Source organism: Aspergillus aculeatus, assembly GCF_001890905.1.
Source record: "Aspergillus aculeatus ATCC 16872 unplaced genomic scaffold ASPACscaffold_4, whole genome shotgun sequence".
Lineage (NCBI taxonomy): Eukaryota > Fungi > Ascomycota > Eurotiomycetes > Eurotiales > Aspergillaceae > Aspergillus > Aspergillus aculeatus.
In genome coordinates, this window is record NW_017962979.1 from 1008744 (window position 1) to 1022966 (window position 14223).

At 53.7% G+C, this 14223-nt stretch overlaps 6 protein-coding genes across 6 annotated transcripts; 3 read left to right on the forward strand and 3 right to left on the reverse strand.

Annotated features, from left to right (window-relative positions):
• Nucleotides 1-140: 140 nt before the first annotated feature.
• On the reverse strand, nucleotides 141-2384 carry ASPACDRAFT_114837 (SET domain-containing protein). The gene is made up of 4 exons (XM_020195838.1): nucleotides 1947-2384; nucleotides 1223-1812; nucleotides 554-1142; nucleotides 141-494 (listed from the first exon to the last, which is right to left on the reverse strand). The coding sequence occupies exons 1-4, from the start codon at nucleotides 2280-2282 to the stop codon at nucleotides 369-371; spliced, it is 1641 nt and encodes a 546-aa protein (XP_020058502.1). The 5' UTR covers nucleotides 2283-2384; the 3' UTR covers nucleotides 141-368.
• Nucleotides 2385-2579: 195 nt separating this feature from the next.
• Nucleotides 2580-3264, forward strand: ASPACDRAFT_1854152 (uncharacterized protein). The gene is made up of 2 exons (XM_020197364.1): nucleotides 2580-3120; nucleotides 3206-3264. Exons 1-2 carry the CDS (start codon nucleotides 2755-2757, stop codon nucleotides 3215-3217), a joined length of 378 nt encoding a protein of 125 aa, XP_020058503.1. The 5' UTR covers nucleotides 2580-2754; the 3' UTR covers nucleotides 3218-3264.
• A 110-nt stretch (nucleotides 3265-3374) lies between these two features.
• Nucleotides 3375-5248, reverse strand: ASPACDRAFT_50849 (Ygr210 GTPase family protein; the record flags this gene model as incomplete). Its single annotated transcript, XM_020202408.1, has 10 exons — nucleotides 3375-3401; nucleotides 3460-3580; nucleotides 3631-3810; nucleotides 3865-4070; nucleotides 4128-4339; nucleotides 4396-4427; nucleotides 4485-4578; nucleotides 4665-4933; nucleotides 5082-5143; nucleotides 5213-5248. 10 exons carry the CDS (start codon nucleotides 5246-5248, stop codon nucleotides 3375-3377), a joined length of 1239 nt encoding a protein of 412 aa, XP_020058504.1.
• A 680-nt stretch (nucleotides 5249-5928) lies between these two features.
• On the reverse strand, nucleotides 5929-6429 carry ASPACDRAFT_58526 (uncharacterized protein; the record flags this gene model as incomplete). Its single annotated transcript, XM_020203362.1, has 3 exons — nucleotides 5929-6102; nucleotides 6188-6237; nucleotides 6300-6429. 3 exons carry the CDS (start codon nucleotides 6427-6429, stop codon nucleotides 5929-5931), a joined length of 354 nt encoding a protein of 117 aa, XP_020058505.1.
• A 284-nt stretch (nucleotides 6430-6713) lies between these two features.
• Nucleotides 6714-8033, forward strand: ASPACDRAFT_1879545 (fumarylacetoacetate hydrolase family protein). The gene is made up of 4 exons (XM_020198169.1): nucleotides 6714-6920; nucleotides 6976-7530; nucleotides 7611-7707; nucleotides 7772-8033. The coding sequence occupies exons 1-4, from the start codon at nucleotides 6893-6895 to the stop codon at nucleotides 7977-7979; spliced, it is 888 nt and encodes a 295-aa protein (XP_020058506.1). The 5' UTR covers nucleotides 6714-6892; the 3' UTR covers nucleotides 7980-8033.
• A 2476-nt stretch (nucleotides 8034-10509) lies between these two features.
• On the forward strand, nucleotides 10510-13633 carry agdC (putative alpha-glucosidase). Its single transcript, XM_020204730.1, has 7 exons — nucleotides 10510-10753; nucleotides 10813-11420; nucleotides 11479-11722; nucleotides 11778-11849; nucleotides 11904-12377; nucleotides 12433-12541; nucleotides 12607-13633. Exons 1-7 carry the CDS (start codon nucleotides 10543-10545, stop codon nucleotides 13505-13507), a joined length of 2619 nt encoding a protein of 872 aa, XP_020058507.1. The 5' UTR covers nucleotides 10510-10542; the 3' UTR covers nucleotides 13508-13633.
• Nucleotides 13634-14223: the final 590 nt, after the last annotated feature.

The following is a 14223-nucleotide window of genomic DNA, read 5'->3' on the forward strand; positions in this document are numbered from 1 at the left end:
GACTTCAAAAGAATAGTTTTTTTTGACTATTCTGTATGTTATTTAGAGTAGATAACGTACTTACTTTAAATCTCATATTCTACTAAGCTTTTTACACGATTTAATCATTCTGATTAAAGACTATAATATCTAAATATACTGATCTCGTTAATGTAGTGGTAAGCGGGTTCAAAAAGGTAGCCAGCTCACATATAGCCAGTTCACCTATGGAATATGTTGGCCTATAACTAATACGATGTTATCACTTATCGGATGGATACTGCCCCGTCGTACGCGTATGGCTTCTCTTGAGTGAACTAGATCTCTAACACCTAGTCCAGTTGTCTTTTCGACGGTCGTCTTTTCGACGGAACCCCTCAGGATACGCATCAAGAGAAATCTTCTTCAACATCTTCGGACTGCTGCTGGCTGGAGACATCCTCCGCCCCAACCGTCTCCGGCTGCTGCTGCCCCAGATACTGACTGACCGCCGGACTGGCCATGAGCTCGTCTCTCTGCAACACTCCAATTAGCAACGCAATCGCTTGAAAAATATGCGTCAGAGGCAACATACCCGCATGGCCAAACCCTCAATCCCTCGACCCAGCAAATTCATCTCCAACACGCGTAATCGCTTGACCATATCATAAACATCCGGCCTGAACATCGCCCGCATGTCCTCATTCTCGTCGATTTCAGAGACCATCAACCCCGTCTCCCTGAGCACCCAAGCCTGCGTCTCCAGCCTCTCAAGAATAAGTACCACCGCGCGAAGCTGAATGATATCCCAATGCGGATCCGCACGGAGCAGCTCGCTGAGATGAGCCGAATCCCGCAATTCCGCCCCCTTCCACAGAGCCTTCAGCTCACGCCCACCATCATTGGTCTGGAGGACCGTGAAATCCAACCCATCCTCCTCATTCACACACGCCCACCAGATGATCGAGCTCTCCCAAGCCGTGGTGGGCACGGACTCGGAATCTGTAGCCGAAGTATACACCCGCACACCCGGGGGCTCCTTGCAGAACGCCTTCTTAACAACCTTCAGCGGATCATCGTCCGGAATATCCAGATCCAGGAAGATTTGCTTCGCATCGGTGGTCTCTCGATCCAGAAAGCCGTAGGAGAATATCATCTCCGACGCGGGTTTCTCGTCGCCGTACCTTTTCATGTCCAGAGTAAGCCCCATACCTTCACCCAAGCAGCCCAAACCCTCATAATATGCGACAGGATGAAGACTTACGAGATAGTCACCTCCTCCCCGGCACGCACTCTCTTCTCGTACCGCAACTGCAGCACCACATTCCCCTCCGCATCCTCATCGTACAGCGCCTTGACCGTCTCTTCAGAGCTATGATTCGCCATGTCAATGCAGGGGACCATCGCATGCCCGCTGGTCGGGAGATCGACCATCCGGGACCGATACAGCGCGTCGACGTATTTCCAGTCCTCGAGCGTCAGCCGCGCTGCCTCCTCCCCAGCAACATCATCACCACCATTACCTTCAAGATCGTCACCGTCAGAATCAGCATCATCGCCACCCCACCAAACCTCCCGACACCAGTCAATCCCGCGCGTCGCCTCCCGCAGCCGCGCAAACTCCTTCTCCAACGCCGCCAGCTTCGCATGCACCGCCAGCCGCAACGAGGTCCCGCGCAGCAGCTCCAACTCCGCCTCCGAGTAAAACGTGGGCAACGGAATCTCCCGCGGCATGTACTTCATATACTCCGTCCAGGGGCCCGCCACCCCGACCGCTTGGCTGTGCGTCGTGCAATCCGGACTGGAGTGCGTGAGCTGCATGAGCAAGAAGATCAAGATCGCGCCACGCGGGGTCTGGCTTCTTTGGTTAACATGTCACTCATATATAATCCACCAAGCCCATCCCCCATCCCCTCGAGTCCAAAAATTCCAAAACCAAAGAACCCCCCGAATCTGGATAATAACAATGAACAAGGGGAAAAACTTACCCGACCAAACTCCCCAACAGCCTCCAGCACCGCCCTCAGCCGGCCATCCGACTTGGCATACCCATGCACCGTTTCCAACGACAAGATCAAATCCGGGGGCACCCTCAACAGGACCCCCGTATCCACGGCGCCAAGGGCGGACTCGCCCCCGGCGCGGTCTTCCGTTGCGATGATCCCTGTACCCTTGTTGCTGTTGCTGTTGCTGCTGCTGTCCGAGGTAGGAGCACCAGCATGATCATCGGCGCCGAGAGTACCGAAGACAACGCTTTCCACCCCGATTCCATTGAGCTTCATCCACGCCGGCAGCGTTTCGATCGGTAAGTGCGCGCGCTTCATCTTGACTGATGGGTTGACTCGGTGCTAGAAGCTATCTGCATCACAGCATATAGCATTATCTACTAAGCATGTAGTGTATAAAAGGGTGGGGGAAGGGGGATGTTTTGATTTGACGTTGACATTCCGCCCTGCCCCCCGTACTTTCCGTCTCTTATCGATAAGCATTCCCCGCCCAGAAACCCTAAGCCCTAGGGTCAAGCTCATTACGGCATGGAGACGTCATGCCGCGCCAAGAGACGGTCATGACCCATTACCGGGGTAAAAGTCACTGGGTTCGTGGAGTATAAAACCCAGCTGGGAGGTAGGTAGCATTGTCGTTGATGTCATTTTTCTCATACAAGTCGGATCTCTTCATAACAATTGCAATCTATTATCTTCCCAACTTTGTTATCTTTCCCTTCCAGTGTCGAGTCAAGGCAAACACTACGAGCCAGATATCTACAACCCCAAACACATTTACGAAACCGGAAGAATGACCATGTTCACCACGACACGCATCGCTTCGAGACTCCCCGGTCTGCTCGCGAGGCAGCAGCAACAAGCCCTTCGGATTGCCGCCCCAGCCACCACTGCGCAAGCCCGTCTGAATAGCTCATGGGTGGGCACCAAGAGCGAAGACCACGCCGTCAACCGGACCAAGAAGCGCGACACGACCGATGTCTCGACCGATGCCTCGGCGGCCGGGCAGGAGGATCGAGAGTCGAGCTACGGGGTGCCGGACAGCTCCAAGCAGGGGGGCGCCACGGAGCGCGGGGGGCTGAAGCACGAGCGCAAGGCCAAGAAGGAACATCCGAAGGCGCCGGAGCCGGTCATCGGGATGAATGATGAGAGAGGACAGGTATTTTGCACACCCTCACTTTCTTGTTGATGTGATGTGATTCCGGTGTCTTGGGACGAATTCGGCTAACTCACCTATTTCTCAGCGAGGTCATTAAGAACCGACGGACGAGGATTGCTGGCTTCACGCCAGTTAGTGTGACACTACTTGTTTTTGCAGTTGAAACGCTCGTGTTCTCTTCGTGATTGTAGCATCATCTCGGTTTATAGTTTCATTATCATGTTCACTGTACATAGATTGTATATGGGGGGAATCTATCGGCCAGGTTTGAAAGAAAGAATCTAAAAAAGGCAAGATTAGTCTTTGCATGACCGTTAAAAAACCACAGAATCCACTTACGTCGTGCTTCCCAACTTCCACAATCTCGTCCTCGGAGACACGAGTGCCACCGATTCCTTCAATGTATGAGATGGGGACATCTCCCATGACCTTGCGGGCAACGTCGCCGACTGTGCTGTTTCTACTCGTTGTCAGCACATTCCCTGTTAGCTTGATCCAGTGACTACTCACTTGCCCACGAGGACACAGTCTCGGAAGACTGCCGTCCCAGCTCCGGATGAGAAGGTATGGATATTGCGGACAGGGAACACGGGTACAAGCCCCAAGAGTTCCGCAGCACGCGAAAGACACTGGACCACACCGGTGGACCCGAATCGATACAGAACCATATCTTTCAAGTTTTCGACACGCCTGGGAGTCTCAAGGTTAGCTTTTCCGTCGAAAGTCAAGTTCAGTGTGCCGTACGTTTTCAGCTTCTCGTCCATCTCCTTGAGGCCACCTCCCTCCGGATCACCCATATCAATCAGGTCCTCTCGCATATCTACGAACTCGCTTCCTTCGATGTATTTGATATAGCCCTGCTTTGCAAGTCGGCGCAGGAAAACTTCCGAGATGGCGGAGCACAGCACGATCGACTTCGGATCTTGCATCTTGGCGATCTTGCTAATATTCTAGCGTCCCGCATATTAGTCCAAGGGCACATCTACTCCGAGCGGGGAAGCACACACCTTGTCCGCATCGGGATGGTCGATCTTATTCAAGGCAAACACGGTAGGGAACTTCTCGTCGATGAAAGTAGTGACCACCTTCTCCACTGTCTCATCCGACCAGGCCTCCAAAGGCTCCTTGAGCGCCAATTTATCCAGGCACCGTCCAACGATGGAGGATGTACTTCCGTAACCGGAGAACTGAGCCTGCAATGTATCCACGGCCGTTGATTCTAGCTGGAGCGTCAGAAAACCTGCCACAGATTCGTCCACCACGCTGTCAACTTACTTGTAGCAACATGTCTCCTCTTGATCGATCCCCTGGAGTCACAAAATCAGCTTCTCCATCTAGTCTGTGATTCCGAAACGCGACCGTACCATTTCTGCATCAGGTTGCCAAGCACCCACCGCACAATCTCCGAATGAAGCCACTCAATATCTTGTGAGGGATCGTAGCCGCGTGTGGCCTTGCCTGCAGACATCCGATCAGCCCTTTTCCGTCCACCAAGTTATCCCTCGAGGCCCAATCAGCTTAAACCCCCAGATATATGATTGTACCTTCTGCATCCGTCGTCCCGCTCACATCTACCACATGAATCAGCGCATCGGCATGGCGCAGGTCGTCCAAGAATTTATTCCCCAAGCCACGGCCCTGGTGCGCGCCCGGAACCAGACCAGCTACATCCAAGAGCTCGATCGGCACCGAGCGGCGGCCCTCCACGCAGCCTCCGTAGTTCGGTCGGCATTTGTCGGAAACGTTCAGTCTTTGGCAGGCGCATTCGATTTGAAGATATCCGATAGCGCGCTGGGGATCGATGGTGGTGAATCTGCGGCATGAATCAGCGCTGTTCGGTGGATGGTGGGCAGATCGGTGGGTGTGTGGGTGTCAAAACACACGGGAAGTTTCCTAGGCAGTGTTTATGACAGTAAGTATACGATGAGCGCCAAAGAGACTAGCTGTAGTAGCAGCAGAACATACCAACTTTGGAGGAAGCATCGGTCAAACTGTTGAGGGTGGTTGACTTTCCGCTAGACGGCTACAGGTTCCCCTCATTGGAATCAGCAGTGGATCAGACGGTGGGTGGCATGGAGAAGATAAAAAAGACCTTTCCCACCAAGCCGATCAATGGATCTCTTGGCATCTTTATGTATAGTATCCCAGGTGTAGATGAAGTGCACGACGACTCGGAAATAAGTAAATAGTTCTTTTGCGTCTAGGTTATGATGGGTTTCGTTCGAAAAAGCATTTCTGCAGGAGCGGGGAAACATTCAATTTCTGCCGGCTGTACGAGGAAGGCGGTCTGGCAGACTGCATGACCGTTTTGGGATACCGCGGCGGTCACTGCACACATCACCACCCCCGGTCTCGTTTTCTCGTTTTCGAAGGGCTGGGATCACGATTGAGTGGGAGAGCTGGCAAGTCTGGAGGCTGCTGGCTCTTATTAGACAAGAAAGAAAAGCTTGCAGGACATGTACCAGAGCACGAGATTGTCCATACCCACCTCTGCATAGTCACCATCCTGCAGTGTCTTGTTAGTATTCTCAAAATATGTATTGCGGTTCTTGTGCACAGCGTGCTCAATTGTCGAGATGAGCAATTCTTTTACAAGGGGGACATCTATAAAGTGACAAAGCACCGCTTTACATCCGCTAGCCACGAGCCTCAGCCGTCAAGTACAATCATGATGCATGGATTGCATTGTCGCGGTTTCGCAGACATTGTTGGGAAGTAAACTATATACAGGACGTAGAGTATCATCAATTCCACCACATAAACTGTGAGTTGCCCCTGGCACCCTCACACCCTCAGAATCATGTCCAATTAAGCATCCAACAACGGAGGGACCTTCTCGACAAGGTATTCGACGATGGCATCGGGGCCGCGCTCGACCTGAAGGCCTTCGGGGATGGCGTGGAGCTTGATGGTGGGGTTGATCGAACGAGCAATGGAGTGGATCTCCTGAGCCTGCTCGGCAGTCCACATGGAAGCGCTGAACTGTAGATCAAAGTCAGGACACATCCCAGAGGTAGAAAGTCACCCGCCAGCGAACAGGTGCTCGTGGCAGAGGAATTCAACTTACCAAAACGTCAGGCATGTGCTCCTTGACCTTGGGTTCGACCTCCTCGATCTCTGTTCGAGCTCGTGGTCAGTCAAGTACATGACAAAGACGTTCAGACAATCAATTCACTCACTCTCGCAGTTGTCAACGTGGATGATAGTGTAGCGGTCCTTAAGAGCCTCGATAAGGCGACCGATCAAGCGCTTAGCTCTCTCGGGAGCAGTGTTGACAGTGACGAGACGGAAGGGGCCCTTGGGAGACATGATGACTGATTTTAGAATGTGCTTTGATTTGGATTCTTACGAAAGTTGCGACGGCGTACCTGGTAGCCTTTTAAATCAGCGCAGAGCGCATTGCGACTTCGCCGCTTTCTCCGACCGAGATCCCCGCTGGCGACATCCCCACAACCGCGGCGTGGGGAAGTGTTGAAGTGGGCTGTTTAGTGTAAAGTGTAGCAGTCAGTCATCGCCGGGTTTTGTCCGAGAGAGAAGAGAAACCAAGTCACCAAACGGTTCAACCACCTCCGAACTTCCCACCCGGCCTCGATTCGCCATTTGCCCCACCTCTTATTTTTACCCCTCCCCGCACCAGAAAAGAGGGGTGGCAGCTGCGATGTCGGGGTAGTTATATGCCGCATTCCTCTTAAAAGCGTGGAATCCACTGTTCTACACATCTCCCACGTTCGCATCATACACTCACATACCCCATATCCATCCTTCACTCACCATGTCTAAAATCGCATCCACTTTCTCGCGTACGTGAACAATTCTGACCCAGAAAATGTTTCTAGCTGCTAAACCCCCAACCAGGTCTTGTGCGCTTCGTTCCCAAGTCGAACCCCTCCAAGATCCTTATCGGCGAGCCCGTCGATGCCTCCATTGATGTCGGTTTGGCTGTCTACAAGGGCCAGGAAGTCGCTGTGCGACCTTTCTCCGGCACCTCGGTCCTGAACCCCGGCCAGAAGACCGACGCGACCGAGACCATCGAGCGCATTCTTTCCCCATTGGCACAGAGCGAGGTCGGCACCATCCGATGCATTGGCCTGAACTACGTCTCCCACGCCGCTGAGATGAAGCTGGACATTCCCACCGTCCCCACGCTGTTCATGAAGCCCCCGACGGCACTCTCGGACCCGTGGCCCGCCCCCACCGTCCTGCCCAAGATCACACAGAAGGACAACACCGGTGACTACGAGTCGGAGATGGTCATCGTCATCGGCCGTGACGCGAAGGATGTGAGCGAGGAGGAGGCACTGGACTACGTGCTCGGATACACGGCTGCCAACGACGTTTCCAGCCGGACCTCCCAGATGAACCAGAGCCAGTGGTGCTTCTCCAAGGGATTCGATACCTCGTGCCCTATCGGTATGCATGACCTCCCTGCACCAGAAAGCACACCTTCGACCCCATCATATTAGCATATCTCTGACATGGATTAAAAATAGGTCCCGTCCTCGTCTCCGCCGCTCAAGTCCCCGACGCCAGCAAGCTCCACATCAAGGGATCCAAGAACGGCAAGGTCCTGCAGGACTGCCCTCTCACGTATGTTTGGCTGATGGTCCTGAAAATCTCGCCCGCAACATAGAGGCTAACAATATGTGTATAGTGACCTGATCTTCAGCGTTCCCCAGCTCGTCAGCTTCCTGTCGCAGGGCACCACCATCCCCGCTGGAACCATCATCCTGACCGGTACTCCCCCCGGCGTTGGCGCTGCCAAGAACCCCAAGGAGTTCCTGAAGCACGGCGATGAGTTTGCAGTTGAGCTGCAGCCTCACGTCGGCACTTTGATCACCAAGATTGAGAACCAGGCCTGAAATGTCATAGCAAGTTTACGATAGTATAGATAATAGATTTTGTCAAGCGTGTGCTTTAATGAATCCATTCGTAGCGTAGCATCTCCTGTGTCTTCAACATTCCCCAAAGAGCTCAGAATAGGTCAGCTAGGTTACGCGCAAAAACCGAAGCTTAGTCGGTTAGCATACATCCGCCCTCTGTACATCATGCGTAATGCCTTCTCGCAGCTCCATGCTTCATGATGGACAAAGCATTACCGGCATTTCCGTCAACTGGATGCATGCCGATGCGTACGTAGCTTCGAGGCCACATCCCCACGATGACTAATTCAGCTCCCCACAATCGCTGAACACAGCAGTTGCCGTGCGCCGGAGACATGCCAGTGCTCCGGTGGTTGAGATTGATATGAGGCGAAAACTGTTCCTCATCCCTTACAACCCTGGCTATTCTTTACCAGTGACTCCGAGGACCGTCAGTGTTGATAAGCGACCTGTTTACACACATTTCGTGATATCCTGATCACAACGTTATGTGCCATCGCAATCTGAACCGCTGCGCGCCCGGGTTATCCGACCGGAAAGGGTGGGTAAAATCAATTCCGCCGGACTTAATCAGTTCCGAGGGCCGACCGGCTCGGGTTCCCGCCTTTGCGTTAAGGACAACCCGACAACTTGCAGTGCACATGTTAGCAAACAAAACAACTCAACTACACAATTACTGTTTGATCAAGTGATGCGGATATATTGCCCGGAGAATCTCTCTGTGCTAAACAAGGCAGGTATTCATGTCTTCAATGGTACCAAGTCTGCATGCGATTGTTGCTACTACCTCTTCGACATTTCCCAACCCCTGAGCTAGGGGGCGGTTTAAGCCTACCTGCACGGCTACTACAGCGCTTTCGTTTACCCTGTCAAGCCTCTCCTACACACAGGAAACTATGTATTTCATTAGGAGTCTTTACACTCGAAGCACAAATTTCACGCCGTTCAAAGCGCCTCCTCCACGTCACACGTCCCGAGGACTTCCCCAAGCCCCCGACCACCCCCATCCCAGTCCCCGCACTTCACCCGCTCCGCCCGACCACCCAGCACTATGTGCAATGCCAAACCCCCAACGTCCCTCGGCCGGTCTTTGTCCATGTCCTCCACAGATATTCCCGCTAAATTTCCGTAGACCTTGGCGCCCTGGAGCCACGGTTCAGACCCGGAGGGCTAAGCTGATATGGGGGTCTATCTCGACATAGGCACTCAGAAAGTCTGGTAATGATTTCTGGGGTTGACGAGCCCCGTGGCTTAGTAAAATCAGAGATAAACGCTACCGGTCTACCGGTGTACTTGCAGGTGCGAAAAGGGGCTGTCCATCAGCTTGGTCGGGTCACTAGCCCACTTAAATGGTAGACATCAGCTTCAGGGTTCTTCGAGGAGTCGCTCTGATGTAGCGATTCGACGGGTTAAGGGTCGGTCAGGCGCGTTAGTGATATATCAGCGGCGGTGGGCGAGTACTTCCCACCAGGAGGTCGTGGTAGGTTTGACGAGTGCACGTTTGGAAACAACTCTGAGTGCTCTAGAACTTCCTTTGTGCAGGCTGACCGACCACTAAGGGAGAAGTATCGGAGACGCCATGGTACACAAACATTCGTTGAGTTGGCTGTTGTGGTTGAAGTATTTTCCTCTTTGGGTAAGGCTCGGTTTACTTGCATCTCCAAGTCCGATCCGATCCCGGGGTTTTGGCACTGCTTCCTCACCTATCCATATCTCTAAGCCACCTGGTTTTAATCTCAATCCATGGCGATGCTCAGTATCTATACAATATCGCCCTTCTCTCGCAGCACACACAACTGAATTCGAACGACGATCCCAACCATTAGTTAATTTCTCCTATCTGTTGTGATGCAATGGTGTTCGTCTTACGGCCCGTGCTGGCCCCACGTCGGCTGCAGCTGCAGCAGCCAAACTTTCCCCTCACCTCAGCTTAAGGGTCCCGACCTCCCAATAATTGCCTGCACCGCACCTGTCGCTTGAGTGTCACCAGAAAAAGAACAGACGACGTCACAAATGATACATACCTATGCAACCATTCACACCACGCTGTGAGGTGGCCGGCTCTGACGGATGCAAGCCACCGCAAAAGCCCAGCCGACTTGTACCCCCACCCCCCGCATGAGTCCCGACTTCCCAAATCACTAGTGGCGATGATCCCCGATAATTGACCGAAACAGTCTTGGGAAAGGGTGCCAATTACCTCGTTAAGGGTTCAGGCTCCGCTCTACCCCTACCTCGGCCTTCCTACTCTTGTCTAACCTGCCTCTTGGCAGCAACTTCTGGACTTTGAGTCGCGGTCTTCGTCGGCAAATTACTTGACTGGGCTGGTCTTGGCATCAGAACATTTTCGAGCATGGTGAGGGCTGGTGGGGTCAATGTTGTACTGCAGCCTGCATTCTGATGGTTTTGGATCAACATGCCCTGCATCCGTTGTCAGCAAACTCTGACCGAATGCATGCCTATATATACCCTGATGATCGGGCGTCGATCTCACCACACTTTCTCAAACAGCGCTATTCCTAAGGCACGGTCTTGACTGAGGATGCTAGGGTCCTTATTTGTTCTCGTCCCCCTAGTGGGCGCCGCAGTTATCAGATCGGAGGCATCTCACCATGACTGTCCTGGCTACAAGGCCTCCAATGTCAAGAAGGAGGCGAACTCTCTAACGGCAGACCTGACTTTAGCTGGCTCGCCCTGCAACAGCTATGGCACGGATCTGCGTGACCTCAAGCTTCTTGTGGAATATCAGACCGGTATGAACTGCTGCAAAACCAGGGTTTGTGCTGCGGAACTCGCTCACAGTTCTCATTAGATGAACGTCTCCATGTAATCATCTACGATGCCGATGAACAGGTATACCAGGTTCCCGAATCTGTCCTTCCCCGCGTGGACGGGGATAGCGGGTCCAGCGACACATCGGCGCTTGATTTCGACCTTGTCGAAGAGCCATTCTCGTTTGTCGTCTCAAGAGACGACGAGATACTCTTCGACTCCTCAGCATCGAACCTCGTTTTCCAATCCCAGTATCTGAACCTGCGCACCTGGCTTCCCGACGAGCCCTACTTGTACGGTCTTGGCGAACACTCTGATCCTATGCGCTTGCCCACAGACAACTACACCCGTACGCTCTGGAACCGTGACGCTTACAGCGCGCCCAACGGGACCAACCTCTACGGCAGCCATCCGGTCTACTATGACCACCGTGGCGAATCTGGCACCCACGGTGTTCTGCTACTGAACTCCAACGGCATGGATATCAAGATCAACAAGACCGACGACGGCCAGCAGTACCTCGAATACAACACTTTGGGCGGCGTCTTTGACTTCTACTTCTTCACTGCGCCTACTCCTAAAGAGGCGAGTATCGAATATGCCAAGGTCGTGGGTCTTCCGGCAATGCAGAGTTATTGGACTTTGGGCGTACGTTTTCCCCACCCCTAGAATTGTGGTTCACAATAACGGCTAACTTTTTCTTCAGTTCCACCAATGCAGATACGGTTACCAGGATGTCTACAATGTAGCAGAGGTGGTGTACAACTACAGCAAAGCAGGAATCCCCTTGGAAACCATGTGGACCGACATCGACTACATGGATAGAAGAAGAGTGTTCACTCTCGACCCGGAGAGATTTCCCTTGAACAAAATGCGCGAGCTGGTCACTTATCTGCACCGTCACGACCAAAAGTACATTGTGATGGTTGATCCCGCAGTGAGCGTCAGCAGTGAGTACTTTCAGAGCAGCATTCTCGATTGCAAGCGCTGACAGTCCGTTCAAAGACAATTCGGCATATACCACTGGTGTAAGCGAAGGCGTCTTCCTCCACCACCAGAACGGAAGTCTATACGAGGGTATTGCCATCCTTCGCAAGCAGTGAATATTCAACGCTGACCTGCAACAATTAGGTGCCGTCTGGCCCGGCGTGACCGTCTACCCGGATTGGTTCAACCCCGATACCCAAGAATTCTGGAACGCGCAGTTCGCCGAGTTCTTCAATGCTACCTCGGGGGTTGACATCGACGGTCTCTGGATCGACATGAACGAAGCGGCCAATTTCTGCCCTTACCCGTGCGCGGATCCGGCCGCGTTCGCCATCTCCGACGACCTGCCCCCTGCCGCCCCGGCTGTTCGATCCAGCAGCCCCCGCCCACTACCCGGGTTCCCGCAGGACTTCCAGCCTTCCGCGTCGAAGCGATCTTCCGTCAACGGCCAAGGGACCAAAGGCGCGAAGATCGGGCTAGCCAACCGCAACCTCACCGACCCGCTCTACAAGATCCAGAATGCAGCCGGGGTCATCAGCATGAACACCATCCAAACCGATATCGTCCACGCCGCGGAGGGCTATGTCGAGTACGACACGCACAACCTGTACGGAACGAGTGAGTCCAACTACAGTCTCTTAAACTCTAGTTCACGCTAACCGCATAATCCCAGTGATGAGCACGGCGTCGCGCGATGCGATGGCCACGCGCCGTCCCGACGTCCGACCCTTCATCATCACCCGGAGTACCTACGCAGGAGCGGGATCGCACGTTGGACATTGGTACGCCATCCCCCCCCCCCCCCACCTTCGTCTCATAAACCTCCACATCCTAACTTCCACCGCAGGCTAGGCGATAACATCAGCGACTGGGAGCACTACCGGATCTCGATCGCGCAGATCCTGGCGTTCGCCTCAATGTTCCAGATTCCGATGGTCGGCGCGGACGTGTGCGGGTTCGGAGGCAACACGACGGAGCAGCTGTGCGCGCGGTGGGCGGCGCTGGGGGCGTTCTACACGTTCTACCGCAACCACAACGAGCTGGGGGACATCTCGCAGGAGTTCTACGTGTGGCCGACGGTGGCGGAGGCGGCGCGCAAGGCGATCGACATCCGCTACCGGCTGCTCGACTACATCTACACGGGGCTCCACCGGCAGTCGCAGACGGGCGAACCGTTCCTGCAGCCGCTGTTCTACCTGTACCCGGAGGACGAGCGCACCTTCGCCAACGACCTCCAGTTCTTTTTCGGGGACGCCCTCCTCGTCAGCCCCGTCACCCAGGAGAATGCCACGGCCGTCGACGCGTACTTCCCCGACGACGTCTTCTACGATTGGTACACGGGCCGCGCGGTGCGCGGCCGCGGGGCCAATCTCACCCTGACGGACGTCGACTACACGCATATCCCTGTCCACGTCCGCGGGGGCAGTATCGTGCCCGTGCGCTCGGCCAGCGCCATGACCACGACTGAGGTCCGGACCAAGGGCTTCGAGTTGCTCATCGCCCCCGGGTTGGATGGCACCGCGGCCGGCAGTCTGTATCTCGATGATGGGGACTCGGTCGAGCAGGCCGCCGCGACGGAGGTGACCTTCCATTACAGCCGGAAGGGCCGCGAGCTGCGGGTTGCGGTGGAGAATGCCGGGTCTGAGTTGCGGGTGGAGAAGGTCACGGTGCTGGGGGAAGGGGAGTCGGGCAAGAAGACGCATGGGGATGGGTTCAGTCTGCGGTCGTCGCTGACGGTGAAGCTTTGAGGGAGTGGGGTGGTTGGACCATCGGCTTCTGGTCTGGATCTTGTGTCAAGGACTAGAATAGATGACTTGGACTGCGCGGCCTCTCCGCGTTGAATTTATATACTCAACCAAATATATGCAAGAATCAGACAATCATCTCCAGTTGCGACAGTCCTCGAAGCACTTCCGAAGAAAGAATAAAAATTAAAGGATACAAAATAGAAAAGCCCTACCAGAGAAAAATAATTACAAGATCCATGCATCGGACAAGACCAAACAAGTAATCCTAGCCCGAGATGCAAAGGATAAAAGGAAGCAATCAATTGAAGTGTACGGTCTCTTCGGAGAATGAATGCTAGATGGACAAGATCAAGCGAACTTTTCTCTTTTTCTCTCTTTTCTTTTTCTTTGTTTTCTTTTAGGTCAACCTCAAACCTTGGCGGTTAATCGTCAGCTTCAGTATACGTATACAGAGCAACCATTCCCAAAAGGCATCTTCATTGATGCCTTGAGACTGTATGGCTGAAACCCCATCTCCCCTTAGAGCCTGTGGATCTGGTGAGTGTTTTGTTCCGTGGTTTGATTCGGGTTCTTCCGATCCAAATATTGATGCGGGTGTAAGGGCAATCCAACCCAGGGGTTGTTGTTCATCATGGCGGCCTTCAGTTCCTATCCCCGTTACTTGTCGTCATATAGCGAGAGTGACCCACTACCGACCAAAGATTCATCGAACCATC

What these genes read in the sequence shown, in the direction of transcription:
- ASPACDRAFT_1854152 (XM_020197364.1), top strand. Translation starts at nt 2,755, where the DNA reads ATGACCATGTTCACCACGACACGCATCGCTTCGAGACTCCCCGGTCTG.
- ASPACDRAFT_114837 (XM_020195838.1), bottom strand. Translation starts at nt 2,282, where the DNA reads ATGAAGCGCGCGCACTTACCGATCGAAACGCTGCCGGCGTGGATGAAG. An exon ending in GGGGAGGAGGTGACTATCTC is followed by an intron (nt 1,143 to 1,222) that starts GTAAGTCTTCAT and finishes GGACATGAAAAG; the next exon opens with GTACGGCGACGAGAAACCCG. An exon ending in TTGAGGGTTTGGCCATGCGG is followed by an intron (nt 495 to 553) that starts GTATGTTGCCTC and finishes GGAGTGTTGCAG; the next exon opens with AGAGACGAGCTCATGGCCAG.
- ASPACDRAFT_1879545 (XM_020198169.1), top strand. Translation starts at nt 6,893, where the DNA reads ATGTCTAAAATCGCATCCACTTTCTCGC. An exon ending in AATCGCATCCACTTTCTCGC is followed by an intron (nt 6,921 to 6,975) that starts GTACGTGAACAA and finishes ACCCCCAACCAG; the next exon opens with GTCTTGTGCGCTTCGTTCCC. An exon ending in CTGCAGGACTGCCCTCTCAC is followed by an intron (nt 7,708 to 7,771) that starts GTATGTTTGGCT and finishes ATATGTGTATAG; the next exon opens with TGACCTGATCTTCAGCGTTC.
- agdC (XM_020204730.1), top strand. Translation starts at nt 10,543, where the DNA reads ATGCTAGGGTCCTTATTTGTTCTCGTCCCCCTAGTGGGCGCCGCAGTT. An exon ending in AGAGTTATTGGACTTTGGGC is followed by an intron (nt 11,421 to 11,478) that starts GTACGTTTTCCC and finishes CTTTTTCTTCAG; the next exon opens with TTCCACCAATGCAGATACGG. An exon ending in GAACGGAAGTCTATACGAGG is followed by an intron (nt 11,850 to 11,903) that starts GTATTGCCATCC and finishes TGCAACAATTAG; the next exon opens with GTGCCGTCTGGCCCGGCGTG.